Here is a 26511-nt window from a genome sequence, read left to right on the forward strand (position 1 = left end):
GCGGGTCCCGCCCTCGGGCCCCTCGACACCCTGAGCTGCCCGGCGCAAACGCAGACGCCATAGCCGCTGGCCCCTGACACGGGTGCCTCGGAAACAGCAATCCCGGCGCTGGGCTGCCCGTCTCATGAGGCTGAGGATGGCCCTCCAGAGTGAGGGTGCGCAGGGCTCCCCAGTCCCGGCGCAGCCTGCAGACCCCAGGTTTCCTCTACCCTGCCCTACGGAAGAGCTGCTAGGCAACTTGAGCGCCCGGAGCTCCCGCGTGGCCAGGCCGGGCTGCCTCCTGGAGGCTTCCAGCAGTACCCAGAGCTCCTCCCCTCTCCTCCTCTCTTGGGATTATCCACTCAGCCACACATGGAAGACTGAATCTACCTGTGCTTGGATTCCATTCGCTGGCAAGTGACAGAAAATTCAGAATAAGTGTCTTAAAGAGAAGTATCGCTGGGTGTGGTGGCACACGCCTATAATCCCAGCACTCTGGGAGGCTGAGGCAGGAAGATTGCACATTTGAGCCCAGCTGGACAAATGAACAATTTGTTGACACCCTCCCTCAAAATAAAAATTTTAAAATGGCTAGAGATGTAGCTCAGTGCAAAAAAAAAATTGTCTACTACTGCAAAAATAAGTAAAACAAAAAGTATTTTCCCCCATGATGTACAAGTCTGAGTGTGCTGTCCACTTGTTCCCCTGCTATACAAGATTTCTAGTCCCAAATTCACCTCATGGTTCAGGATGGTTGCTGTAGCTGCAGCCATCTTATCTGCATTCCAGCCAGGAAGAAAGATAAAAGGGAAGGAAAAGGGCATGACTTCTCCTCTTGACACCTCCCTGATGTGCACATACCACTTGGCAACACTCTAAGCAGATGACTACATCTGACTGTAAGCAAGAGATGTAAGAGATCCTGGAAAAGGTAATTTTTATTCTGAGTTGTCTGTGAGCCCAGAAGCATCTGTCCATTTGGTCAGCAACCAGGGGCTTCAGCAAAACGTTTCGAAGGGAGGGCACTCAACATCAAACAATAGTGCCTTATGTCGTTTATTTGCATCGCACTGGCAAAACAGAAAAGGTGCAGCAATTAAGTCCTAGGAAAGATGCAGAAAAATGACGACTCTCAGGGGGAACGAACCAATCTGCTCAGAGAAATTGGTCAGAATAGTCTTAAGAAAGTGAAAGATGTCTCACTTCTAACCCAGGGCGCACATGCACGGGAGACAGTAAGGAGAAGTGACTCACCTAGCACGTGCAAGGCCCTGGGTGTGAGCCCAGGACCACACACACACACCCCAAAAGAAATGAAGTAAAACAATTGACTGTAGCATGGTGCATGATATTTTAAAACAAAAACACCTGGAAACAACAAAATATCCATGGATAAACTGTGGCATTTTCATAATGCAATGAATTATTATACAGCAACAAAAATAAACGAACTGGAGCTGCACGTGTCTACATGGACCAACATCAAAGTGTAGTCCAGATCTGTAGAGCCACTGAACTGAGTGTTGGTCATGCAGAGTTGGGCAGTTCTCTGCATAGAGCAGGCACAGGTATGTGCAATGACCATTTATCATTCTAGCTGGGGGCAGCTATTAGTTGAGGCTGAAAACATCTGAATTGGTTCAGCAAATAAATTCTAAAAAAAAACAACAAATGACGTGATTTTAAACACTTAAAAATACAGAATAAACATGAAAGTTCTTGTTCGCACCCCAAGTTCCCTAGGCCTTTATTATACACATTATGAAAATGCACATTATACATGTTTTAAGAAAATTTGGGGCATTAATATTCATATACATGTATAAAATGCCATGTATGTGCACACCTACAAGTAAGTTCTGAAAAACTTCTCAGCCCTTACCTTTATTTAATTTCTTTTATTTTATTGCTTTTTAAGATAGGGTCTCACTACGCAGTTCAGGCTGACCTCGAACTCACTGTGATCCTCCTGCCTCCGCCTCCCGAGTGCTAGGATGACGGTTTGCAGCACCTCATTCAGCTAGCACCTTCCTCTGACAGGTGCTGCTTGGCGGCCCAGAGCGGATCCCACGTGGTTACTTCACTTCCCCTCGGTGACCAGGCCTTCCGCGGGAGGGTGACGCCCTGGAGGAGAGGTCCTGGGAAGGTCCCCGGAGGGGTTTGCAGCCGGGTGCTGCTGGTCTCAGAGACGAGACGCCTCATGGGGGGCAGCCTGCGGCCCAGGGCTGGGTTTCTCCTCTGCTCAGCTCCCCTGCACCGCTCCTGTTCCAGGCAAGAGCTCGCACTTAGCAGGAAGACAGGATGGAAGGGCAGAGGCTGGCTAGGCGTCCAGAAACTTCCTCCTCTTAGTAAGGAAGGAGCGCAGCTGGGGATTCTCCAGGGAGGATGTGAAAATTTAACAATGCACCCTGCGGACACAGATCCGAGTGGCCTGCGGGGGCAGAAGGCTCCCTGCAGCGGTCAGCCCCTCCAGGCTGGGCCCGGAAGGACGCAGGCCTGTGGGCTGGAGGAGGTGCAAGGCCCTGGCTGGGTCTGGGCCCCGAATGCCTGGAGGGAAGGTGCGCTCTTGCATAACGGGGGCCAGGGAGCTCAACGCAGCGGGGCGGGCAGCAGGGCCCCCTCCCTTCCTCGGCCAGGGCCCCCCGTGTGCCCCTCGGCGCCCCACAAGCAGACACACCAATGGGGGCATCTGCCCAGTTTGAAAGAAACGACACACGGGTGACTTCAAAATACAAAAAAACACCCACTGAGTCCTCCCTGACCTCACTTCTCCCTGCTTTGAGAAGCAGAGACTGGTAGAGTACCACCGACCCACTTTCCCTGCATCCTGGGTCGAGGCCGCAGAGCCCACGTCAGGACTCGCTAGCCGGGCCACCCTCCCTCTCGGCGACGCCCGGGCCGCTGCCCAGGGGCCTTGAGCCAGGCCGGGCCCCTGACGCCAGGGATGCCCCACCAAGCTGCTCGTCACCGAGGCCCCGGGGTACCCGGGGTCTCTGCCACTCCCAAACAGAACTGGAGAAACTGAGGCCCCAGAGTGCGAGCTGCGGGATGCAACAGGTGTTGGGAGCAGAGGCAGAGGGCGGAGCTCTGAGTGGGCTTCACCCAGGTGCGCAGGGAGGGCCCGGCGTGGAGGAGCAGCGGCAGCTCGCAGACACCGCCCTCCTGCCGAGTCCTGACCCCGGAGGCGTAGTTGTCCTAACGACAAACGCAGGAAACGTCCCAGGAGGTCGCGGGGACGTGGGGACCTGGGTTCTGGTCTGGCGTCTCCAGTGGCCGGGCAGGTGCGAAGGGCCCTGGCGTGGCTCTAGGGCGGGCGGTTCGGGGCCAGGCCCAGCGGTTCTTGGGCTCTGCTCTCGCCCTCCCGGCCTTTCCCGCCTGCCTGCTGAGGGAGACGGGGACCCAGGGCCTGCAGGGCGCTGCTCAGCGGGCCGAGCTGAGGGGCCCCGTCCGCCTCTTACACAGCTCCCCCGAGCGTCGGGAGCCGAGGAGGCCGGGCGTGCCCGCACCCGCGCCCGAGCACCGGGGCCGCCCCGGACCTCGGGGCCCTGCCCACCTGGGGGCGCCCTGGTCCAGCCACAGGGCGCTGCAGCCCGCGCCCACCGAGGCCCCGCAGCGCCGCCGCCGCTCCTCCCAGGACCTCCGGGGCCAGGCGGGCGGGAAAGGGGCGCGGGGACCCCGGAGGCCCGGCCCGGAGAACGGGACGGCGGGGCAGCCCGGGGGCGGGGCGGGGCGGGGCCTGGGCGGCCCGGGACCTGTGAGCGGGGGCGGGGGCTGGACCGCCGGGCTCCGGGCTCCGGCCCGGGGTTTATTATAAGGCGGAGCCCGGCGGGAGAGGTACGGGCCGCGGCGGAGCCGAGCGCAGAGAAGCGGTAGTCGGCGGACTCCAGCCGGCCGCCCCGCAGCCCCCTCCGGACGGAGCGCGCAGAGCCGGCCGAGCCCACAGCCCGCGTCGGCAGCATGGGGCGCGCGGCGCTGTGGCCCTGGGCGTGCGCGCTGGCATTGTGCCTGCGGCCGGCCCTGGCGGTGAGTGCGGCGGCCGCGGGGAGCCGTCCCGCCCGGGCCCGCACGTGGGCCGTTCCTTCCCGCGCTGCCCGGCGGCCTGGGGCGCCCCGCACACGGAAAGCGGCTCACGGGCGCCCGATGACCCGGAGGGGAGTGACGCCGTTCGCTGCACAGCGCCCCGGCGAGTTCGGCGCCCGGGGCGGCGGGAGTTCCGGGAAGTTGGTCTGGGCGCGCGGGAGAACGGAGGAGCCGAAGTTGCGCCGCCCTGGAGGCGCGGCCCCTAGCCGGGTCCTCGCGGGACCCCGGCGCCCTGGCCGGCTTTGTCCTGGCGCCGCGCGCAGCGGGGACCTCGGCGGGGAGGCCGGGCAGGCGCAGCGTCCGCCTGGGCGGGGGTCAGCTCCTCCCCGGGAGACGTGGCCCCCACAGCCTGCGACGCCCGGAAAGTGGCGCTCCGCCCGGCCGCGCCCGCAGCCCGCCTTCCCGAGGGCGCTTTGTTCTCGGCCCCGTAACCCTTTCCTGGGAGCCGCCGGGCCGGGCCTGGGCCGCCGCCAGGTGTCAGCGCCGGCCTCCGAGCCGACCTCCCCTCCGGAAGTGGTCTCCCCGCCCCCGGACGGCGGCGTCCGAGCCCGCTGCCCTCCGCCGCGTCCCCGCCGCAGCGGCGGATGGCTCGCGCGCGGTCCAGGCGGGTCCTGTCGCGCCCCGGATCCCAAGCGGGGGCCGCCTGCCCTTGAGCTGGACTGCGGAGGAGCCCTGGCTTCTGCGCCGTCTTCCGTGGGCTCCAAGATGCTGCTCTGACTGTGGCTTCTGCCCGCAGCCCTAGTTCGCATCCCGGAGGAGAGCGGAGCCCCCGACCGCCCGGCATCGGCCCAAGAGGCGGCCTGGGCCCGGAGGTGGGGTGCTGCCTGCTTCCAGCCCGTCAGGAGGGAGCTGGACGCCCTCGCCTGCCTTGGGAGAGGCAGGCACCCCCGTGAGCCCAGGGCCCAGCACCGAGGACAGGCAGCTGGCTACAGCCTGGTAGGCTGTCTCTGTACCCTGGGTTTTCGTGTGCTGGGTAGGGCAGGTGCTGCAGTGGGACACGCTGTTTCTGGCCCAGAAAGGTTGACAGGAGGGAGCAAAAGCCAGAGAGCTGGGGAGGCCTTCTGGGCACTGCCTGAGCTCTGGGGTCCGACTCCAGCTTGGAGCTTCGGTGTTCTTTTTGCTGTTTTATTTTATGAACTTTAGTTTGTCTTCCCCAGCCCGGCCCTCTTGCTTTTGTAACAATGCAGCATTTGGTGAAAGTGGGTAGTAACGTGCAGAAGTGGCTCCCCAGCGGCCCTTTCTTCTTCCTGAGAGAAGTGGGGCAGCGACTGGCTGCTCATGGCCCCGGTGCCCGCAGGCTGAGGTCCAGCCTCCCTCCCGGGGGAAGCAGGTGGAAGCTCTCCTGGGGAGTGAGGCGGGAGTGACTGCCTGGCGGATCGGGGACCTGTGCTTGCCAGTCCCCTCCCCAGGGACTGAAACAGGCCTGTCTAAAGTCTGTGTTCCCCTGACCTTTTGTTTCCCCCGTGTCAGAAAAACTGCTTGTCCCGGAATAGTTATTTGCTATTTTTCTCTCTTCTCCTTTTTGAAAGGCATAAAATCCCTTCTCCCTTAATTATGCAGACTAGTAGAGACATTTCCCTGTGGCGGGCAGGGTGGGAGAGGGTGGGCAGGCCCTGCCTCCACCACCCGGCCTTCCAGAGGTGAGGTCACCGAGGGCTCCAGCTCCCTGGGGAGGGTGGAGCAAGTGTGGGTCTCTACCTGGAGCTCTCAGGGTTCCAGAACCTCATTAACACACACTGTCGTAGGGGAGGCGGAGGAAAGAGAGGGGCCGGGAAGACGCAACTATGGAAACTTGTGTTTCCATGTGTTTCATAGAAAGCTCTTTCCTGGTGCCGAAGAGTTTTGGATTCCTGGAATCTCTTAGGAATGAGGTGTCGCCAGTATTCAGGCTTTTTCAGTGAGTTAGAATCTGTAGTAACTTGCAAAGTATTCTCACTGCGGGCGGGACTCTCAGACATTTATTTCCTCTCTTTTATCAACAACAACAAAATGTTAGACGCAGTTTAGTCTCTGGTGCCGGGCTGCTGGCTGGGGCATTGCTGCCTGGGGCATTGCTGCCTGGCATAGTCGGGCTCTGCTGACTGCCCCATGTCCCAAGGCCCTCGCTGCTCCGTCTTTAATTCTGATCCACGCTCTCTCCTTTCCCTGTCTGATTTCCAAGTGACCTGTGTGTGGCTGCTGTAACAGCTTTTCTGTTCAGCTCCAATTTGTTACTTTTCTCCAGCAGTACTGAGATACTAATCATCTTGGTTCAAGTTATTTCTAAAACAAGGACTGGAGGCTGAGTCTGGCTGTTGCCTGTGAGTGGGCTTTGTGATACGTGGATTTGGTGTTTCGTGGGCCTCGGCTTGAGCGTGTGCAGCACCGTGGCGGAGTGGACGGAAAGCAGGCACTGCTGTCATCCTTCCCTGCGCTCACCCCAGAGTGAGAGGTGCTGCCTGGGTGAGGTGAGAGCAGCCCTCAGTGAGGGCATGAAGAGCGCCCCCGGGAGCCCCGTGACCCGTGTGGCCCTGGTAGCTGGGCCTGCTGGCCCACTGTGTGTCCTGAGGGGCAGTGTCCCCCATTCCTTAGCCCTGACTGTGGCCCTCAGCCCCCTTTGGTCCTGTCTCCGTCGCCTCACCACGTGTTTCTGAGTCCTAGTTCCCGTTTCTGTGTGATCTGCACCCACACCTTCTGGCGGGCTGGAGTGGCTTTGGAGACTCAACTCCACCACTAGTTCACTGCACAGTCCCCAGTGAGTCACCTCCGTTCCAAGGCTGTCGTCCCCGTCTGCGAAACAGACAGCATGATACCCGTTCTCCCTGCTCCGCTGTGCCATTTGGGAATTCGTTTCGTAATGGATGTGTGAAAGTGCCTTGTGATGAAAGCACCAAGGAAAGTTAGCTGTTGATACAATTAAGATTAGCTTTTTCTGAGTGCCTGTTATCGCTTGCTGGGCCCTTTTCCTACATTCTTATTTAATGTTTATCCAAAGCCTTTGTGATACGTACCATTGCCACGCTTTTTGGCTGGGGAAGCAAAGCCTAGAGAGCTGAGCCCCTCCAAGCAGCAGCAGCAGCAGCAGCCCCAGATCCGGGTTCGGTGTGCCGTGCCCGTGCCCATGCCCGTGTATGTTCAGTGTGCCCGTACCTGTGCCTGTCTAGCGAGACTGCAGGACAGGCGGTCACCCCTGCTCTGAGAGCCAGCACGCGTGGCTGGCTGTGTCCTCTGAGCCCGTGGCAGGCGTTGGCGGGCGGGTCTGCCCGACCCCAGTGAGCATTTCTGGTGGAGGGGCATCGGGCTGGACAGAGCTGGGCGGCACGGTGCCCTAGGCAGATCCTGAGTGTTGGGGTCTGGCCTGGCCCACCCCCAGCAGGTGCCAAGTAGCCTGTTCCGATGGCGCCCTCCTGTGTGCCCCTGGCAGCACCTGGACACACTGTCTTTTATCCCTGGGCACCGGGAAGCTCCTGTGGGACTGGTGAGTCTCTGTAAGCCTCAGAGGTAGACATCGTGGCGCTAGTGGGGTGACTGGGCCCAGGATTCCGGGCTGCCGACTGTACCTCCTGCTCCCTACAGGGGTGACCCTGTGGGATTGGTCCTTAGATAATTTCCTGGTCCCAGAACACACGGAGCAAACTGGTTTCTGATTGCTTTCTTTTCCCCAATCAGTTTTAGAATCTTGGGTTAAAAGTTGCTCTGCCTCAGTCTACCTAGAAGAAAGAATGGGATCAAAGTGAGAGGTCTGTGGAAAAAGGACTTCTTTTGGTTTCTGTTGTGGGTTTTTGAGACAGGGTTGTGATATGTAGTTTGGGCTGGCCTCACACTCATGGCAATCCTCCTGCCTCAGCCCTCTTCTGAGTGCTGGGGTTACAGGCGTGCACCACTGTGCCTGTGGAAAGAGGGCTTTCGTTGTCCGCATCCCGTACCCCGGAAGAGTCAGCACAGTGACGTTTCCCTCTCCGCCGTTCTCAGCTGGGTTTGGGGGTGCATTCTGGACCCTTTCACTGTGGCAAGAGTGCCCTGCTGGGTGTAACCCAAAGGGAGAGGGAGGTTTGGGGTGCAGGCCCTCGAGACAAGGCCACAGAGGGGAGACCCTGCAGTGTCCTGCGCCGGGGGTCATCGGAAGGTGCTGCTCACGTTCGGAAGACCCTCTGGAAGCTTACATTCTGGGGGCAGCCAGTGCGAGGAGCCCCAGCATTCCCAGGCCAGGACAGGTGCCCCGGTCAGCACCTGGGGTTAGAGCTCGGAGCCGGAGGAGGCGGGCGGGCAGTGTGGTACTGCATGCCTGGTGCTGGAGTCAGGGTCTGCTGGCCTCCAGCTGAGTGGGCCCAGGGAGTGTGGTGGGAGACTGGCGTGTTGAGGCAGGATGGGGAGGACCTGCTTCTTCCCTCAGTGACTTGCCCAGTGACTGGGGAGCTCAGGGTTCTAGATGTGCCCCTCCTGCCCTGCGAGCCCTCCAGGTCTTCAGCCTGCCGGTGTTTATGGCTTCGTGGGCTGCCTAATTATATGTAGAGGGTGGCTCCCTCTGGCCTCGAGCCCTGGGAAAAACTCCTCTGCCGGGTGACTCACCTGAGCTCACATCCCAGAGCGAGGCCGTGTGTGCACGAAGGAGTACAGGTTGCAGCCGTGTGGCCCTAGCCCGGCAGTTTGACAGCTGTCCCCGTGGGCTTTCCCAAGTGTCAGGCTGCGGGCCTGGCTTTCAGGGAACCTGGCCAGCATCTGTTTGCAACTTCCTCCCCAGAAACTGCTTCTTTCCCTCCCTTCCTGGTGCCCTCTCCCCATTTAATTTAATTTTTATTTTTATTGTGATACTGGGGATCGAACTCGGGTCCTTGCGCTCGTGCAGCAGGCAATGAAACCACTGAGCTAAATCCCCGGCCCTCTCTCCCCATTTTAAGTGCAGGTCTGACTTAAAAGTCTATGCACGTTTTCCCTACAGGGAGGGCAGCCAGAACCCGCCCTTCCTGTTCCGGCTTTGTCCCAACTCTGTGGCTGGTGCAGGTCACTGCCCCTCCAGGTCACTTCCACCCTCTCCAGGGACTTTGCTTCTTCACTTTTGAGGCCTGTGGTCGCAGAACCCTTGTCCTGGAAGGAGGAAAGTGATGCTGAAGGGCTCCACAGCGCTCTGCCGCTGAGTAGACTCATGGGGGACTCACGGGAGCTGCGAGCAGGGGCTCTGCAGGGTGGACCCTGCCATGAAGGAGAGCTTTGGGCGGGTTGCCTGGGGGTGGGTTTGGCGCTGGGTGTGGGAACCAGGATGGACAGGGGCCGCTGGGCGGCTGGGCAGTGTTCTCCGCACACACCCAGTCCTCCTGGCACCTGCCCGGAGGTCCGCTCGCCAGCAGGAATGGAGCCATGCTGGGCGGGTTGGGGCAGTGGGAGGCGGGCGTGTCTATTGCTGTTCCCATCCGCTGAGTCACGGTGCCAGGCCCACGGGTCCTCCCAGAGACTCACCCACGCAGCCGGGACCGGTGCGCCTACTGTGCGCTGGGCACCAGGTCTGGGCCTGTCTTGGCATCACCGAGCCCATCTGTGATGTGGGGAGGGACAGAGGGGCTCATCATCCAGGGCGCTTGCGGCTGCTGGTGGCTGTCATGTGACCTGTGGGTGTCTGGGGCCGCCTGGCTTCTGCTGCCCAGGATTCTGCCTCGGTGCGGGGGGTTGAGCCATCCCCGACTTGTCACATCCAGACCCTGAGCAGCTGCGGGGGTGCAACCCTAGGCAGGGCCCTTATGCGGGTGCAGAAGAGAGGGTATCCGTCAGGGAGCCGGGCTGGGGTGATGATGGCGGGGCATACCAGCTCAGCCCTCCTGTGTCTCCCAGCCAGAGGCCGCAGGAAGCAGTTTCCACTTAAGACCTGGGGTGTAGGGCAGGACGGTGTTCGAACCTCCAATGCACAGGCTGCTTTCTGGCACGGCGGTGTCTGGTTAGGGGTCTCTGATGGGACAGTGGGACCTGTCCAGAGCCAGGCTGCTCCAGGGCCCTGCTGGGCACCACGGGCCCCAAAGGCAGTAAGAAAACCCTTCTGGCACAGTGGCAGTAAGTGAGATCTTTAATCCTTTCCACTGGGGGCCACCTATGACCTTCTGTGGCTACACAGACCCCCCCCCCGGGTCCCCTGGTTTCCCTTTGTAAGGGCAGCTACCTGGCCTCGCATGGCTTGGTCTGTCTACCTTTGGGGCCCAATCTGGGGTCCTGAGCCTAGGGGCTGGGCAGGTGAGGGGCCCGAGAGCTGGCAGGCTGAGGAGACAGGATTCTGGTGGCAGGCCAGGGTCGTTGGGGAAGAGGGAAGGGAGAGGGAGCCCCCAGAGGCTGGGCACTCAGCAGGTGCTGGCACAGCAGGTCCAGCTCGGCCATGAGGACCTGAGCTCTGGCCTGCTGTCTCCGTGTCACCCAGACCAGTGGTGGCCGTGGATGTGCCAGGGCCCAGACCTGGTTGGGCTCGATTGTGTCCATCCTGTGCAGGTTCGCGGCAGCTTGTCCATATCCCTGCCAGCCCTGGCGGGCCTCTGGGTGTGCTCTGGTGGATGTGGCTGTCAGGCTGGGGCTTGCAAGCCCTAGGCTGTGGGCTGACCTGGGTCCAGCTCTCCCACAGCAGTTCCCGGGCATCCTGGGTGGGTGCCACTTCGGTGGTGACTGCATCTCCCCCGGAATGGGCATAGGGCCTGGGGCGTGAGCACAGCTGGGTTCCCGGCGAGGCCTGGGTGCTGTAGCATCCGGAAGACCCGAGGGCTCCGTGAGTCAGGCAGGCCTGGTATCCTGGGCCGGGGCTTGTCAGAAGGGAGTTCCCAACCCGTAGACCCCTATCCGGGGCTGAGTGGAGGGGATTCAGCCCCTGCCTTGTCCTCTAGCCAGGGGGAGGGGTTTTCCCGGGTGCCTTTCCCATGTGAGGGCAGCCGCTGGGACCTGCATGCCTAGGTCTGCCCACTTTTGGGGGCACACTCTGGGGTCCTGCAGCCTTGAGGTGGGGGAGGAGGGACCCCAGACCTGGGCTGGGGCAGAGAGAAGGCTGGGTGGGGCTCTTCCCTGCCGACCTTGTTTCTGTACGTCGTGGGCATGGCGCTTTGCCTCCTCCCGTGCCTCCGTTTCCCCCTCTGTAAGATGGGGCCCTCTGTCCTGCCTGAGCGCTGCTGAGCTTTAATGGAGTAACTCGTGTGGCCTCACTGGGGGCCCTTGCCTTCCCCAGTCTGGGGGAGCAGAGGCAGGGCCGCTGTGGGGACCTGGCTGCAGCCCCTCTGTCCCTGGCCAGCTGGGCCTGGCCCCGTGGCACTGACACACAGGGTCTGCAAACACCACTTTGTCTCTTCCTGGAAACCTGAGCTGGCTGCAGACTTTGGTCTCTCCCTGGGCTCTGCCCGGGCTGGCTGGGCTGCCCCACACACTGGGGTGCTGCAGTGGGCCCAGCGGCTGAGGAGGAAGCCCCAGGAGGAGTGGGGTCTCTGGGATGCCAGGCCGTGGTGCGGGCGGCCCTTCCCCGTGCCACATCAGTGACTGCAGCAGAGCTCCTCTGAGAGTCCCGAGCCCGTGGCAGCTAGAGCAAGGCTGAAAACGGCCTCCCCTTAGTGAGGACTGCCCTCTGCTAGTGCTCTCATCTGTAAGCCGGGCGTGGTGCAGTCGGCATGGAGAAGGCTGAGTAATGCACGGAAGCTTCCGCAAGCACCTGGCCCTCCCTCCAGCAGCACCAGCTGCGGCCATGGTTTTCTGTTCTTTGTCTTTCAAGGCCTAATGTGCCGGTCCTGTTCTTTACTGCAGCCCCAGCCCAGGTCAGGTCCTTAGGTTCTTCTCCTGCCCCGAGTCCTGACCAGGTGTCACAGCTGCTCGCCTTTGCTGGCTCACTGAGTTGCTAAGGCTGGGCCCGGAGCTTGCCCTGGGCGTGGAAGCCCATGCAGATCTCCCACCCTGTTGGAGAAGGGCGAGCTGTCCATGAAAGGGCCAGGCTGGCTGCCACGGGACCCCAGGGGTGCTGTGCCCTAGGCCCAGCTGTGCTGCAGCTACGAGGCGCGTTGCAGGACCTGCCCAGTGTTCTGTACGTGGGATGAGAGCCACAGGCACCGAGGCTCAAAGGGAGAGCAAAGGGAATTTAGTCTCTTTCCTGGGTAGGGTGTTGTTGGCATCCAGTCTGACAAAAGTTAAGAAATCTGCTCTTGGTGTCTTCAGCCTCCTGTTTGTAGCCCTTTCCTGCCCTCTCTACGCCCACCCCGCCCCAGTGTCCCAGTTCCAGAATCAGCCCCAGGAGCATTCTGTGTCCAGAGGGACTTGGTGTAACTTGGGGCCAGGCTCTGCTGACAGCTGGAGTATGGCCCCCTGCCCTGCAGCCGGCTGGAGTCCTGGCTGGCTGCAGCTGTGTCAAAAGCTGTAGTTCCTGCCTCTGGGAGACTCGAGGGTACTCTCTTTGGCTGTGGCGTGGGAGGACATCAGCTCCTACAGCCGGCAGAGTCTGGGGGCTCCGATGGAGGGGCTGACACTGCGGACCCAGGGAGACAGCCGGGCAGGGAGGAGCCCCAGCCTGCCCCTGGATGCTGAGGGGGGCGACAGCAAGGTGGTGGGCAGGCCCCTTCCCCACCGTGGCCCCGTGCTGCTGACTGGTCCCCGCTGTGGCCCCTGTGTCTGGCTGCCCAGCCTGAGTGCCCCAGGGTGTAGAGGCACGGAGCCTCTGCTACTGTTTGGCCAAAGCCCCACTGTATGGTGACAGCCTGAGCAGGGATGTCCACAGTCACTGGCACTGCGCAGCAGAGCCCAGGTCCAATCATGGCCCTGGGCCGCCCCGTGGTGGTCAGCGCCCGGGTCCTGGCTGCCTCCCGGGAGCAGCGCCAAGGCGGAGGCGCTGGCCGTGGGCCTGGCGGCCTTGACTCTCCCAGGGCCATCGTGAGCTCCTCGGCCGGGCTGTGTCTGGGCAAGTGGGGTGCAGCAGCGGAGGAGTCTGAGACGAGTCTTTGCACGCAGGCCACCAGGTAGGCGCCAGCTCCACGGGCCGGGAGTGGAGGCTGGGCCTGGGAGCTGGGTGGGCTGGGGTCCGCTCCCCGAAGACACCCCAGCCCCCCGAGAACAGACGAGGGGGAAGAGCCTGGCTGCCTGTCTGGAGCCACAAAAGGGGAAGGCTGCTAAAACCAAGCCAGAGCTCCGGGCCACCCGGCCTCTGGGGTACCGCCTGGGTCCCCAGAACGGCAGGGTAGGGATCGCGGAGCTCGGGCCTGTGGAGTCCTGGGTGTCTTGGGAGTGCTCTCCAGCAAGGCTGTTGCGCGCCCTTCCCTCGGCAGGGCAGGTCCCAGCTCGATGAGGTGGAGCAGTGAGCCGATAAATCACCGTGCCTGCTACCGGAAGTGCTGGAGGAGCCCCAGGGCCTGCCCTCTGGGGTGGGGAGATTTCCAGGAGACTGGAGATGGTGTCGGGGTGCCCCAGCCTGGGCAGTGGGGTCACTGTCAGAGCCACCGAGGGGGCAGTGCTGGGCTGGGCAGCCGGGGTGTCCTGGCTCAGCCTGGCCAGGAAGGGGCGTGGGCACAGACAGGTCGTGCATCCCCCCGGGGGCGGGCCTGTGGAAGTCCCTCAGCTCCTGGGTCTGGAGCTGGGCCAGTTGCGGGGTTGTGGTTGCGAGTGAGCATGCTGGAGGTGCAGAGAGGATGATGCGCACCTTACGGGGTCATGGCCCCAGGCATTGGCGGCTCTGGCTTGGGGGCCGGGCCTGGCTACCTTGCGTCCTGGACCCTGGCCTTGGTCCTGGTGAGGCCTTTGCTCTCTAGACCACTGTTCTCAGAGTGCAGCCTTTGGACCCCTGTGGGCAGGGTCAGCCTGAGGTGCGCTCCCGGAACGCTGGACGTAGGCCGCTTATGGTCTTTGCAGGAGCGCTGGGGCAGAGAGGTGGGGCCCAGGGTTCTGCAGCTTGGAGGCCTCAGGCCCCGAGTCAGTCATGAAGTCCGGACAGGGGAGTCAGCCTGCATCTCTTAGCTCCTCAGATCTGATCGAGAAACGGCCGGCGTGGCGGTGGCTGTAAGGCAGCCCTCTCAGAGGCTGGGGAAGGAGTGTCCCAAGGTCAAGCCCAGTCCCAGCATTTTAGCCGATCCTCTCTGGAAATAAGAAAAAATATATAAAAATGGGTGGGGGCTGTAGGTCAGAGTAAAGGGCACTGGGTTAAATCCCTAGTACTGCAAACAAAACCAAACAAAAGCCCCAAAGAAACTGATTTCTAAGCACTGTGAATATGTTTAATCCTTCCAGTTTGCTTGCTGTGGTGTGGAATTCAGTAGACTGGGAGCAATGGGTGTTTATCCTGGGCTGACCTCAGGGCCCTCTGCCCTTGGACTCCAAAGCCGGGGCTCCTGGACCAAGCCGGGAGCCTCCTGACCACCAGCCCAGAGCCAGAGCCCAGCCCAGGATCCCGGCCGCTTAGGAAAGGCTTTGGCCCTGGCTCTGTTGATAAAGGCCGCTCTTTGTCCCCGATTTTGTGACTAATGGGACTTGTTGATTCAGTGACTCGGCTCCGACCCACAGAGGCCAGGGCTGTCACTGCCCAGGACAGCACAGCAGCCCAAGGCTTGCCTCCCTTCCCGCTCCGCAGTGCAGTTTCCCAGGGGTGCTCACGTGGGTGCCTTGGGTGGCATCGCCTAACCCACTCCTGGGTCTGGCTGGGGCCTTCAAGGTCCAGCCCAGTGCCCTCCTTAAGGTGGCTCTACAGCTCCCCTTCCTAAGCCCCTGGATGGGCACCCAGGGGCTGGGAGCTCGGCTGGGGCCAAAGCCAGATGGTTTCGTACCCTGTTTTCTCCCCAGCACCCCTGCATGATGGTCCCAGGTTTTTGAAGTTGAGCACCCCACTATATGTCAAGATTCTGTGACTTCCTTACATTTGGAACACGTTGGTTAAAGAGCACACGATCCCCTGATGTCCCTAAGGCTTTGCCGGGGCGCGCTGTCTTACTCATCACTCTACAAGCAGCAGGCGATGTGCTCACGCTTGGGGTGCTGGTTGGACTTGGTGCCATGGGGTGAAGGGTGAGGACAGGTGGGCACCCCCTGGTCAGCACCAGTGCCTGCCACTCAGTTGAACTTCTTGGGGACACCTGCCTGACACCCTGGCGTGCGGCAGCTGAGGCACTCGCCTGCCCACAGATGCCCCGGGGAAGCCCGTGCTGCAGCCCTGGCGCCCGGGCGAGGGGTTCGCTCACTGACCCGCCGAGCAGGGCCTCCTCCGGCCAGGGTGACGCTGGAGCTGCCTTCCAGAAGCTTCCCCGCCAGCCCCCTGCCCAGATTCCAGATGCGCCCTTGGGTGTGATGGAAGCAGGATGAAGAATTTCCCTCCCCGACCCTGCTTTGGCCCATGGCATTTCCTCTGCCCCTCAAAAGGGCGGGCGGGCACGGGGTGCTTCAGCTACGGGGTGGGGCTCAGGGGTTCCTGTTCGGGAAGCTCTCATCCCTTTACTCCTGAAGCCTGTGGCCACACTGAAAAGTGTTAAGCAAACTTTCCTTAAAATGGGCGAGTTCAGCCACAGAGGTGGAACCACGCTACGGCCGGCCGGCACTGGGAGGAGGCGGCCAGGGGAGTGCACAGGGGTCCGGCCGTCCCTCCTCTGTGTCCCTCCTCTGTCAGAGATGCTAATCTCAGCCTGCTGCTGTGGTGGTAGGAACCAAAGGGTGGAGGGTGGGGGAAGCCCCCTGGCCTCGATCCACTCTCCCACTGGGCCTCTCTTCAGAGTCCTCCACGCAGGTAGACAGCGATGGTTGTTACTCCTGGTCACCCAGACTCGCCTGGTCTGCCCCTTGATGCCCCAGCCCCGGGAGAGCTGACCTTCTGGCTTTGGGTTTTCAAATCATTGAGCTTCTAGGGTCTGTGCTATGGGTGGGGAGGGAGCAGATCGGCCCTTGCTTTGGAGGACGGAAGCCAAGAGAAGCCAGGAGAGTCAAGACCTTATCACGAGGTGTTTGATTTGTTCTGGTCAGCTGCTCTTCCGGGGCGGGCCTTCCAGGTACAGGTTGGATGTCTGTTCTGCCCTGGGCAGTGGCCAAGCACTCGGGAAGGATCCAGGTCAGAGGTGACCCTGGGGAGCAGTTTGCCACAGGCAGGGAGTGCAGGGAGCCTGCTACAGGAAACCGGAAGTCACACGCCAGACTCCAGAGTCAGTGGGCACCTCACTAATTCAAGTTTGAACTTGGTAGTTTTTGCTAATTCCTTCCCCAGGACTGAAATCCCCTTTTCCTCCTGAGATGCTATTGTGCAAGGTCCCAGCCAGAGGCGCTGGGGGTTCAGAGAGCCCCTCTGCTTCTGGAGACTGGGCGGGAGACTAGCTCCCCCAGGCCAGGGAGCTGGTCTGCCAGTTTGGGGGGGTAGATGTTGGCCTAAGCTTGTTGTGTAAACAAGATCACACAGAGATAAGCCAAGAGCTGAGGCGACAGTTGGTTTCTAGGGCCCGGGCAGCTTAACCTGTTGGGGCTTCTCCGGGTAGGTGAGAGGCCAGCCTCAGGTGTCCTGGGCTTCAGGTCCAGGTCCGACCAAGCTCTGGCTGTGCCATCGCGGCCTGGCTGCTTCTGCTGCTGAGCAGGGGCCGCCAGCTCTCTGGCCTCCGCGCTCTTTGCAGTCGGTTTGGCCTGGTCGGGTCAGAGGCCAGATCTCCTGCCCGCCAGGAGCTCTCTTGCCAGGGGAGGGGCTGGGCAGGGTAAAGCTGGGGTCCCCGGGCTGCGCCTTTGCCTGGGGGAGCTGTCACAGGTATTTGAGGCCTGCAGACAGATATGGCCTGACGTGGATGAGGGGGCGACTTGCCTTGTGTGTGGGCCACAGTGGACTGTGGATGGGCCAGGGAAGGCCGGGAGGAAGGCACGGTTGGCTCTGGTACTCCTGGGAACTTGAGGGTTGTTTCTAGCCTCAAGGGTTCCACTCTTGGCTGAAGTGTGCCTGGCAGGGGCTCCTGGTCGTAGACCTGCCTGGTCCGAGTCTGCCGCAGAAGTCCTGTGTCAGTCCCCTGCTGCTGCCCTGCAGGGAGGCCGTGCCCTGTGGCCAGGCCCAGGGCGGCCCCTTGGCCCACCTCCGAGGTGGCCTGCTTCCTAGAAGGCAGCAGCGGTCCTGCCACGCAGATGTGCTAATGGAGCCCATTTGCAGGTGCGGAGACTGAGGCCTTAAGAGGGCTGATGACGCCCTAGGGCCCCTTGCCTGGGAGGCGGCAGAAGTCAGGGCTCCCTCAAGCCCCGTGTTGCACCACACTGCTCTGTTCTTTACTCGCTCTGTTTTGTTCCCTTCGGGCCGGTGAGCTGCGCCCTGTGGCAGGCAGGGTTGGCGGGGCTGAAGTCTCACTGTGGAGCAGGATCTCAGCTGCCCCACCCTTCCCCTGGCTGCTGGGTTCTTCCTCCCTCACTGCTCCCCTGACGCCCAGTGGGCCCCTCCACCCTGCTCTTCCTCCTCCGGGCGCCCGTCCACGGTGCTGCAGGTTGGCCCAGCTTCACGACCTGGGGCCTCTCTGAGCCGGGCGGGTGGGATGGGCAGCCCACAGCCCAGCCCCCTTCCTGGAGCCTCTGCAGAGCCTAGCGTGGCCCCGGCTGTGCCCTGCCCGATGGGTGCTCTGCCCTTCCCCCCACGTCCTTGCTGGGGCCGAGGAAGTGGGCCTGGGGCTGCCCCAGTGCCGCTCACGCCTGCAGCTGTGCTGGCCTGCAGCCTCTGGGACCCCGGCCGTGTCTGGCACAGCTGGAGGCTGCTTCTCCGGGCCCCAAGGCTGACTCTCGGCAGAGGGCTGCTGTTCCAGTAGCAGCCCGAGTGCCTCCTCCTCTGAGAGGTGGGGGCCCCTGACCGACCGAGTGCGTCCTCACGGCGGGGGCGGCCCTGTGTGGGCTGTCGTAAGACTTCAGGGTGCGGGCGGACGTGGGGCCTCGCAGAGCGGAGGGGCCCGGTGCGAGGGTGCCCTGCGCTGTGCCCTTGTTTGTGCAGGACAGGCTCTGGCTCATGCCTGCTCTCATCCTTTGCAGCAAGTGGTGGCCACAAACCTGCCTCCCGAGGACCAGGACGGCTCCGGGGACGACTCTGACACCTTCTCGGGCTCAGGCGCAGGTGAGGCTGAAACGGCTCCTAGAACAGCAGCGGGCAGCGGCGGCCAGCGCTGGGTCAGGTGGTCTCAGGGTCCGGGGGCGGCCCTGAGGGAGGGCGTGGGGCCCGTGCCGCAGCTGCTGCCTTGGTGAGAACACTCTAGCAAGAAGCGCAGGCCCGGGCATACCTCCCCTCCCCGCCCACCCGGCCGCCTTTGGAACCCACCTTGGGAGGGCTGAGCCTCCATGTTTCCATCTGGGGTTTCTTGTTTGTTTTGAGACGGGTCTTGTTATGGAGTGCAGGTGGCCTTGAATTCACTGTGTAGCCCACGCTGCCTTGAACTCATGTGATCCTCGTGCCTCAGCCTCCTGAGTGCTGGAATCACAGGCGTGCTTGGCTACACCTGTAAAGTGGGGCTAAAACCCCAGCCCGTAGGTGAGAGTGGAGGCAGCACAGAGCCTGCTGGTGTAGATTCCCCCTCTTCCCTGCCTGTGCTCCCTGTGCCCTGGAGGAGGCAAGTCCCTGGGTGGGAGCTGACCCAGGAGAGGACAGGAGCTCAGAGAGGAGACTGAGGCATGGGGCGGCAGGAGCGAGCCAGAGAGGGCAGGCGGGGCCTGTGCCCTGCCGAGGTCATGGGGAAGCTCCTTCCCAGGTGGCCCTGGCGCTGTCCCGGGCAGCCGTGGTGGGAGGACCGCTCTCTTCTGTGTTCCAAGCGGAGTCAGTTGCTCGGGATGCGGCCTCTCGGGAGGCAGAGGCAGGGCCGTCCTCACTGGCTGGGCAGACGGAGCCCCAGGCTGAGCCTGGCCGGCCTGACTCTGGCACTGGCCTGCTTCAGGTGCTTTGCAGGACATCGCCGCGTCCCCGCAGGCCCCCGCCACCGGGAAGGACACGTGGCTGCTGTCCGTCATGCCCACGGTGCCGGAGCCTGGCGGCAGGGAGGCTACAGCCAGCTCCACCCCCGTCCTGCCGGCTGGAGAGAGGCAGGAGGAGGGAGAGGCGGCCGTGCCCATGGGGGCCAGGCCCGACCTCACCGCCCGGGAGGAGGGGGGGGAGCCCAAGCCCAGGGAGCCCACACAGCTCCCCGGCACCCAGAGGGCCCAGGCGCCCACCTCCCCCCACGCCCCCAGGGATGTGCACCCCGGCCTCGCCGAGGGCACAGCTCCTGCAGCGTCAGGCCAGCCTGACGGCCTTGCTCCCAGCGCGGAGGGTGCAGGCCCTTCCGCCACCGAGAGCACCGAGGACGGAGCCCCCAGCCAGCTGCCGGCCGGAGAGGGCTCTGGCGAGCAGGTGAGCAGCCTCGGTGGACCCGGGTGGCCCCTCAGCGCCCCGTGTCCTGTGAGCACATTGTGCCCGCCATGCTGTGGGCACAGGCCCTGGCTTCCCCACCGCAGGAAGGACTCAGTAGAGGGCCAGAGCAGCCGCCCTTCCACAAGTGCGTGCACTCTGTCGCTCACGTCGGCCCTGGTCCAGCCGGGGTCTGGAGGGAGGCAGCAGAGACCAGACGGGCTGGGCCCTTCAGGGAGGGGACTGCGGTGGCCCCAGCCCAGCCCCGTGTGCCCCACCCAGGACTTCACCTTTGACTCGTCCGGGGAGAACGTGGCCGTGGCCGCAGTGGATCTGGATGACCGGAGTGAGCCCCCCGTGGGTCAGGGGGCCTCGCAGGGCCTCCTGGGCAGGAAGGAGGTGCTGGGAGGTGAGCAGGAGAGGCCAGCCGGGCCGAGGGGAGGGTGCCGCCCGCGCAGGGAGGCAGCGCAGCGCTAAGCTGCCTCTGCCTGCCTCAGGGGTCATCGCCGGAGGCGTCGTGGGGCTCGTCTTTGCCGTGTGCCTGGTGGGCTTCATGCTGTACCGGATGAAGAAGAAGGACGAGGGTAGCTACTCCCTGGAGGAGCCCAAGCAAGCCAATGGTGGCGCCTACCAGAAGCCCACCAAGCAGGAGGAGTTCTATGCCTGAGGGCCGGCGCTCCTCCCCTGCCCCTGCCACTCACTAGGCCCCCACTTGCCTCTTCACGAAGAACTGCAGGCCTGGCCTCCCTGCCACCAGCCACCCGGCATGGCCCTCTGGGTGCCCCTGCTACGCCGTTCCGGGGGTGCCCGGGGCCCACTCTGCTTCTCTGATCTCCACCTGGAGCCCACTTGGGCGCAAGGGGTTTCCCGCACTCGCACACGGCCTTTCCACCACAGCCCCGCCTGGCGCCCTGCCATTCTGACTCAGTTTCTCCAAACTGGAGTGGCCCTTCCCAGACAGCCTCGGTGAAAAAGGGGACCCCGCTGCTTTGGACCTGGAGGGCCCACTGTGGCCGAAGACCCTGGGGAGGGCCGCTCGGCCGGCCCCGTAGCACTTCCTGTACAGATGTAGGCCGGGACTGCCTCAGAATTCACTTCCGCCGTGGGGAGGTCTGTTCTAGGCGCCACCTTGTTTCTGCACCTGTTTCCTCTAGCTCTCTGCTCGTAGGGCCTTCGTAGGTAGACTCCATTGCTCCCCAGGTAGGTTGGGCCAGGTGATTTGGGGTCCCCGTCTTGCTAACCTAACCTGTGTCAGGAGAGAGCATCAGGGTTAAGAAGACTCGGTTTATGTTTCTATTTTAAACGAGGAGAACCAAACCCGGAGCCAAGCACAGGGTATTTTGTGCGTCGTCTCTGAGTTCGTCACGCACACGTGCAGCAGGGTCTGGCTGTCTGCGTGACGGCCCAGCAGCCGCTGGCCAGTCCAGGCACTGCGCAGCCTCCTCTGGGCAGCCCTGCCTGTGTCCACGGCGGTGGGCCAGGTCGCCAGCGCTCAGGCTGGGGCTGCAGGAGAGAGGCCTAGGGTGGGCTGGCGGGGGGGCCAGGCACTCGCCTGCCTTTGGGCTCCTCTCTAGGGACACTTTCCCTGGAAGCTGACAGGAGGCGTCAGGGGCACAGCTGCAGCTGGCTCCTGCATCCAGAACCAAGCTCTCATTGGGCTCCCGCAGCAGCTGCTGGGCCGGAGTCAGGAACGTTTTCCAAAGAGCGATAGCCTTTTGCTGTTAGCAAAACTCTCCCTAATCCAGTGGGTTTCCCTGTACGGTAGACTGTGCAAAGGTAGCAAACGCTAATGTAAAGGGGCCTGTGAGCTCTGCCGCCTCGCCCTCCCCAGGCTGTTGTGTGGACGTGCGCAGCCTCTCCGAACACTGGTGGCTTGGGAAAGCTTGCCAGAGGCTTTGTGCCTTGTCTCTCCCTCTCCCGAGGGGATGGGCTCTGGTCCGGAGTCCCTCTGGTTTAGGGTTTGTGTTTTGCCTTGCCCGAAATCCTCCTGCGGGGCCTGTGTGGGGCCAGGCGTCTTGGGCGGGTCGCTGCACTCAGCCTACATGGCCCTCACACCTGAGGCCGGCCCCAACACCTGCAGGGGTCCGAGCCTGGCCCGGGCCCTGGGATAGCCTGTCCTCCCTTATTTAACTCGACAATGTTCCAGCTGCTGTCGGCCGCTCCTGGAGGTGAGCTGTCCCAGGCTCCGAGACGCGCCTCCGCGAGGGAAGCTGTGCCCTGCTCATCCTGGACTCTGCCAAGTGTCCGACTGCACGTGGCCCAGGGTGGGATGCTGCCCACGCCCCTGGCCGGGCCCACTCGTGTAACTGCAATAAACGATACCTGTCCTTGTGGACAGCAGAAGTGTGCTGTGGAGTCTCTTTTGGGCCGGCGAGTCCTGCCCTCCTCCTCCCTGGCATGGAGGCTGCTCTGGGCACGGCCCCATGTGGAGTAGTGGGATTGGCACCCAGCCCTCCTCCAGCGGAGGACTGAGCCCATCCCTGCCCTCACCCCAGCCAGGCCCGCTGCTTAAGGCTCTGACTAAGTGGCCCCTGCCTCAGCATGAGCAGCCCCTGCTGGCTCTGAGTTCGCTGTCTTCACTTTGCTCCTTGGACCACCCTAACTGAAACATGGCCCACAGTCCTGGCTCAAAGCCTCCAAGCATCACAAAGGACAGTAGAGATGGGTTGGCACGCAGGGCGCCAAGGGAGCCCCCGTTTCTGGGGATCCAGCTGCCTGCATGAGCCTTGTCCAGCCTGGTGCCCACCCGCTTGCTGGCCGTGGATGCCCTGGGTCCCAGGCGTGTTCTGGGCAGTGCAGAGCAGGAGGAGCTGTTCCTTCCTGGCTCCCGCACCTGCTGCTGGGCAGGGACTGCAACTCCGGGTGCTTGGCAGGGTGGCCGATTCTAGTCTCCAAAATACCATGCTCCTGAGAATTAGGAGCCTAGGACAGAGTCCTCTGGGTCATTTGGTCATTCGACAAATGTGGAAGGCAGTGCCCGTTTTCTGGCAGACCATGGCCTGGACGGTGAGCCACAGAGGCTTGGCTGCCCAGGTGCTTATTAATTTTATCAATGTCCCTTCCACATGGGGCCTCAAGGTTCCAAAACCCCAGTCCCCTGTGTCCCCTGCATCCGACTCCTATCCGCGTAGATAGAACGGCTCTGTCCTGTCCACACCTGCGCGGCCCTCATGACCCATGCGGTCCCGCCCGGGCCTCTGAGCGGACACCATCCAGCTCAGAGCAGACAGCTCTCTGTGCAGCTGAGCTGCGGATGGGCTTTCCTGGACAGCCCCGTCCCAGGCGGCCTCTGCCTGCCCTCTGCCGTGTCCCCTGTCCCGCAGGCTCTGCCCGGCACTTCCGGCTGGCCCACTTTCCCACGACTTCCCCCCTTCCTCTTACCCCCTTACCGGGGGCCGCAGCAGGACCTGCACGTGCATGTCTGCGCGTTGCGTAGGAATGAGGGCTCACAAATGCCCACGGAGCCTTTCGGATTACAGCATTTTCTAAGCTAATGAGCCATCGTCCAGTGGTCCAGTGATTGTGTCACATTCAGAATTTGCAGCTGGGTGTGTGTTTGCACTGCCTCCGGGGTTTCTCTTTGGACATGCTGACACACCCGCGATGAAGATACTGGACCTCTCCTCTCAGCTCTGGGGACGGTGTGGCCCCTGGGGACAGACAGACCCGATAGTGGGGCTGACAGCCTTTCCCATGGGCTGGAGGGGGCAGGGGGAGGCTAGGGGAAGCCCGAACCCAGCTCACTGTCTGGGCCAGAGGTGCCAAACGTGGCCCTTGAGCAGGGTCTGGAAGGGCAAAGTGAAGTTGGCTTCACAGAAGGAAGGCGCCCCTTGGCCAGGGTGGGGCTCAGGACCCCCACTGGCTGTGTCAGGCCAGCAGGTATGGGAAGAGGCCGCTGTGTTCGAAGCCCAAGGCCTTGTAGCAAGAGCGGGTGATGGGGCAGAAGGAGGCAGGGACAAGGTCCAGGAGCGAGGTCCAGCAGCAGTGAGGTGGGGCCAGGCCTGGTTTCGAACTTGGCGGCTTAGGGTTTCCAGATGGGACCCTTGCTGAGCGACCCTTGGTTCCCCGCAGGGGCACTGCCTGAGGGAGAAGGGGCCCGAGAGGGGCATGGTGCTCCCAGGGGAAGGGACAGTAGGCCTTGTGCTGCTGACTTCCGGGCCCTCCTGACTTGGGTGCTGGGCTCCTGGGGGAAAGGCCTCTGCCCACAGGTCGGGTCCCCAGGGCGTCACCTGCTCCAAGGCTCCCTCCAGCCCTTTCTCCCTGGCAGAAGAGAGGAGCTGGGTGGCCTTGGGTGGGGCCAGCTGGTCCCTGCAGCCAGATTCCCAGGAGTGGGAAGGGACCCCAGCGGGGAGAACAGTCCCGGGGAGCTGCCCTGGGCCCAGAGACCGTGACCGGCCAGCTCCCGCTCCCGCTCCCCCTCCCGCTCCCCCTCCCGCTCCCGCTCCCGCTCCAGCTCCAGCTCCCGCTCCAGCTCCCGCTCCAGCTGGCAGAGAGCAGCTCTGCTTGCCACAAGCTCCCCAGCACTGGGGCACCCCACCTCCTGCATTGCTGGGGGTCACACCCACCCGTGTGGGCTGTCTCCCTGAGAGTACAGGGTGGGTATGCTGTACCCCTCACTTCGGGGTCACCGGGCACCTCCTGCCACCTTAGCACAGACCTCTGTCCATGTGGCTTCTGGCTGCTCCTGGGGGCGGGGTTATGAGCCCCAGCCCAGCCGAGCTGGGCCACTGATGTCTGAGCGCTCTCCTTCCTGCCTTGAGGGTCCGAGGGCGCCTGGAAATCTAAGAGCAGCGGACAGCACCCTCCTCCCCCTCCAAAGGCTGGAATTGGGAAGGGCAGTACGGTACCGGTACCGAGACTCCGGGCCGGGGCAGACGTGCCAGGCCGTGGGGCGCCGACCCAGTGAGCGCTTGCAGATGGTGTGGCTGTGGCTGCACATTCACCTCCTCTGTGATCCAAGGGAAGTGGAGCACGTGTCTGCCGGAAGTGCCTGTAGGAGCGTTCACAGCGGCCCTAACCACGGCCCAGACAGGGAAACAGCCATCAACAGAGCTGGCGGGTGACCTCGGGAGCCGATGGCACCTCTGGCCCAGGTGTGGCATTGGCAGGCCGGGCACAGAGGAAGTCCTGTGAAGCACTCTGCGGCTCGCTGTGCGTGGTGATCGCCAGGGTGAATGCATATGCAAACAAACCACCAAGCTGTACCGTAGAGGAGCAGAGGAGCCTACCATGTGTTGCTGTGCAGCAGGAAAGTTAAAGGGAAAAACACACTGACGAAAGGGCTTCTGAGATGCTAATTAGTTTAAACCCCACCACAGGCGTTGCAGCACAAACAGGGGAGGCCCGCATGGCCCACGTTTGCCTCTGATCCCAGCAGATTCTAATTTACAGGCAGAGAGGCCCAGCACAAAGGCGTCCCACTGAGTCCCACAGGGCCCGGCCTCTGGCGTGGCCCGGGTGGGTGAGCAGCCCGCCTCAGCCTCAGCTGCCCGCAGCCAGCCGGCACCGCCCAGGGCAGCCAAGTGACCCCTGCCTGGCGGCAGCTGCTCCTCCTCAGTTGGTTCCTGGAAACTGCCCTGCCCAGCCACCCCTCCAGCACTTAAGCCTGGGAGCCGCGCCGTTCCTCCACTCCAGGAAAATATTTGTTCAGGGACCTGGCACCCACAAAAGAGGAAATAGGAGCCACCTTGGAGTCGAGCACAGCCCTGCGGCTGCAGCTCTGTCTGCTCCTCCAAACTGCCCGGCTCGGCCGGCGTCTGGGGCCTACGTGGGGAGAGGCCTGGGCCAACTCGTGCTCCACTCAGCTCTCGGCCCATGATGCCCACGTGTGCCAGGCCCGGCACGGTTCTGCACGGCCTGTCCTGCTCCCCGGGAGTGGAGAGGCCATGACGACCGCATGGGGTGCCGGCCTGGCCGAGGGGGACCTGGGTCCAGGAGCTGGCCGGGCAGGGACAGGTGAGGGCTGGGTGCCTGGAGTGATGCAGGCAGGCGCGGGTGAGTCCCCGCTGATGGGGCTACAGCGCCCCAGGGCTCTGGGCCAGGAGCCGGAGAGACTGGAGGGAAAGCAGCCTGGGCGCGGACTTTATCCCCAGGGTGGAGGAGTCCGTGTTTGTTTTGAAACATTTAAAGATACTGACTTTGGTTCTTGTTAATAGAGAAAAGTGTAAAGAAGGAAATCAAATTTACCACAAACCCTTCCATCCAGATGTTTCCTGATGACATTTTAAGAGTACGAAATGAGATCCAAATACTCTTCCCCACCTGTTCTCAGGCCAAAGGCGGCTCCACTGAGCAGGTTTCGGTGTAGTTTCCATGCAGGTCTTCATGCATGTACCTGTGAAGGTAAGCCTATGCTTTAAACAGCTGCGGCCAGCTGGGCGTGTGGTGGTGTCAGCAATCTTACAAGGCCAAGGCCAGCCGGCAACTGCCTCAAAACCAGAAATAGAAAGGGCTAGCGAGGGCCGGGGATTTAGCTCAGTGGTTCTACCGCCTGCCTCGCAAGCTAAGGACCCGAGCTCAATCCCTGGTACCAAAAAAGAAAAAAAGAAAGGGCTAGCGAGGTAGCTCAGAGGTGGGGTGCCCCTGAGTTTGATCCCCAGCACCACAAAGCAACAACCAACTTGTACCCAGGGATAGGCGTCCACATGGGGCTGTGCAGCAGCTTCTGACCCGGTCACCTGGGCAGTGCAGACAGCTTTGCTCCAAGCCGGAAAGGCTGCGGCACTTAGCTGTGCGGAAGGACAGTGCCTGACTATGCCTCCCTTGAGGTGGGCATTTGATCCCCGTGTTTCCTGCTGTTGTAGTGGGGACTCACCCCTCTGGACTCCAGACACTCCCGTGGGAGAAGGGATGCTCTTCTCAGGTGTCCTGCACTGGGGTCACCAGTTCCTTGCACGGCCCCAGGCCCAGAGGCCACCGGCACACCTGGCGACACACCTAGCATTTGCTCCATTTTCTCGATTCTTCTGGGTGTAGGGTGGAGATGGCATTGTGCAGTTGTATTGATTTTCATTTGTTTGATTGTGAGAGAAGTTAGGAATATTTCCCCAGGTTTTCCTGGAACAGCCTTTCACATTTGGGGCCCTTTCTAGCTGGCCCTTTCATCCCCTGGAGCGTGGGTGTGGGCCCCTTGTGTGCTGATGGCCCTGAGGGGTGAGCACGCCAGGCTCTGGTCTCCAAACTGCTCACTGTCC

The 26511-nt window shown here is 62.3% G+C and overlaps 2 protein-coding genes across 2 annotated transcripts; one reads left to right on the forward strand and one right to left on the reverse strand.

Moving 5' to 3' along the window:
• Positions 1-3780: 3780 nt before the first annotated feature.
• Sdc1 (syndecan 1) lies at positions 3781-21661 on the forward strand. Its single transcript, XM_004839043.4, has 5 exons — positions 3781-4002; positions 17977-18058; positions 18870-19321; positions 19601-19727; positions 19816-21661. The coding sequence occupies exons 1-5, from the start codon at positions 3937-3939 to the stop codon at positions 19983-19985; spliced, it is 897 nt and encodes a 298-aa protein (XP_004839100.1). The 5' UTR covers positions 3781-3936; the 3' UTR covers positions 19986-21661.
• Positions 21429-25134, reverse strand: LOC147827086 (uncharacterized). Its single transcript, XM_087215994.1, has 3 exons — positions 24973-25134; positions 23063-24331; positions 21429-22968 (listed from the first exon to the last, which is right to left on the reverse strand). The coding sequence occupies exons 1-2, from the start codon at positions 25132-25134 to the stop codon at positions 23186-23188; spliced, it is 1308 nt and encodes a 435-aa protein (XP_087072120.1). The 3' UTR covers positions 21429-22968; positions 23063-23185.
• Positions 25135-26511: the final 1377 nt, after the last annotated feature.

The sequence above is a fragment of the Heterocephalus glaber genome, unplaced genomic scaffold (assembly GCF_053883595.1).
Source record: "Heterocephalus glaber isolate CG9 unplaced genomic scaffold, H.glaber_assembly_v1.0 deba00001457, whole genome shotgun sequence".
Taxonomy (NCBI): domain Eukaryota; kingdom Metazoa; phylum Chordata; class Mammalia; order Rodentia; family Bathyergidae; genus Heterocephalus; species Heterocephalus glaber.

Coding starts and splice junctions, on each gene's coding strand:
- LOC147827086 (XM_087215994.1), bottom strand. CDS start 25,134: ATGGGCCGAGAGCTGAGTGGAGCACGAGTTGGCCCAGGCCTCTCCCCA. Junction 24,332..24,972: donor TCCTCTTTTGTGGGTGCCAG/GTCCCTGAACAA, acceptor GGCCGTGGTTAG/GGCCGCTGTGAACGCTCCTA.
- Sdc1 (XM_004839043.4), top strand. CDS start 3,937: ATGGGGCGCGCGGCGCTGTGGCCCTGGGCGTGCGCGCTGGCATTGTGC. Junction 4,003..17,976: donor GCCTGCGGCCGGCCCTGGCG/GTGAGTGCGGCG, acceptor CATCCTTTGCAG/CAAGTGGTGGCCACAAACCT. Junction 19,322..19,600: donor GAGAGGGCTCTGGCGAGCAG/GTGAGCAGCCTC, acceptor TGCCCCACCCAG/GACTTCACCTTTGACTCGTC.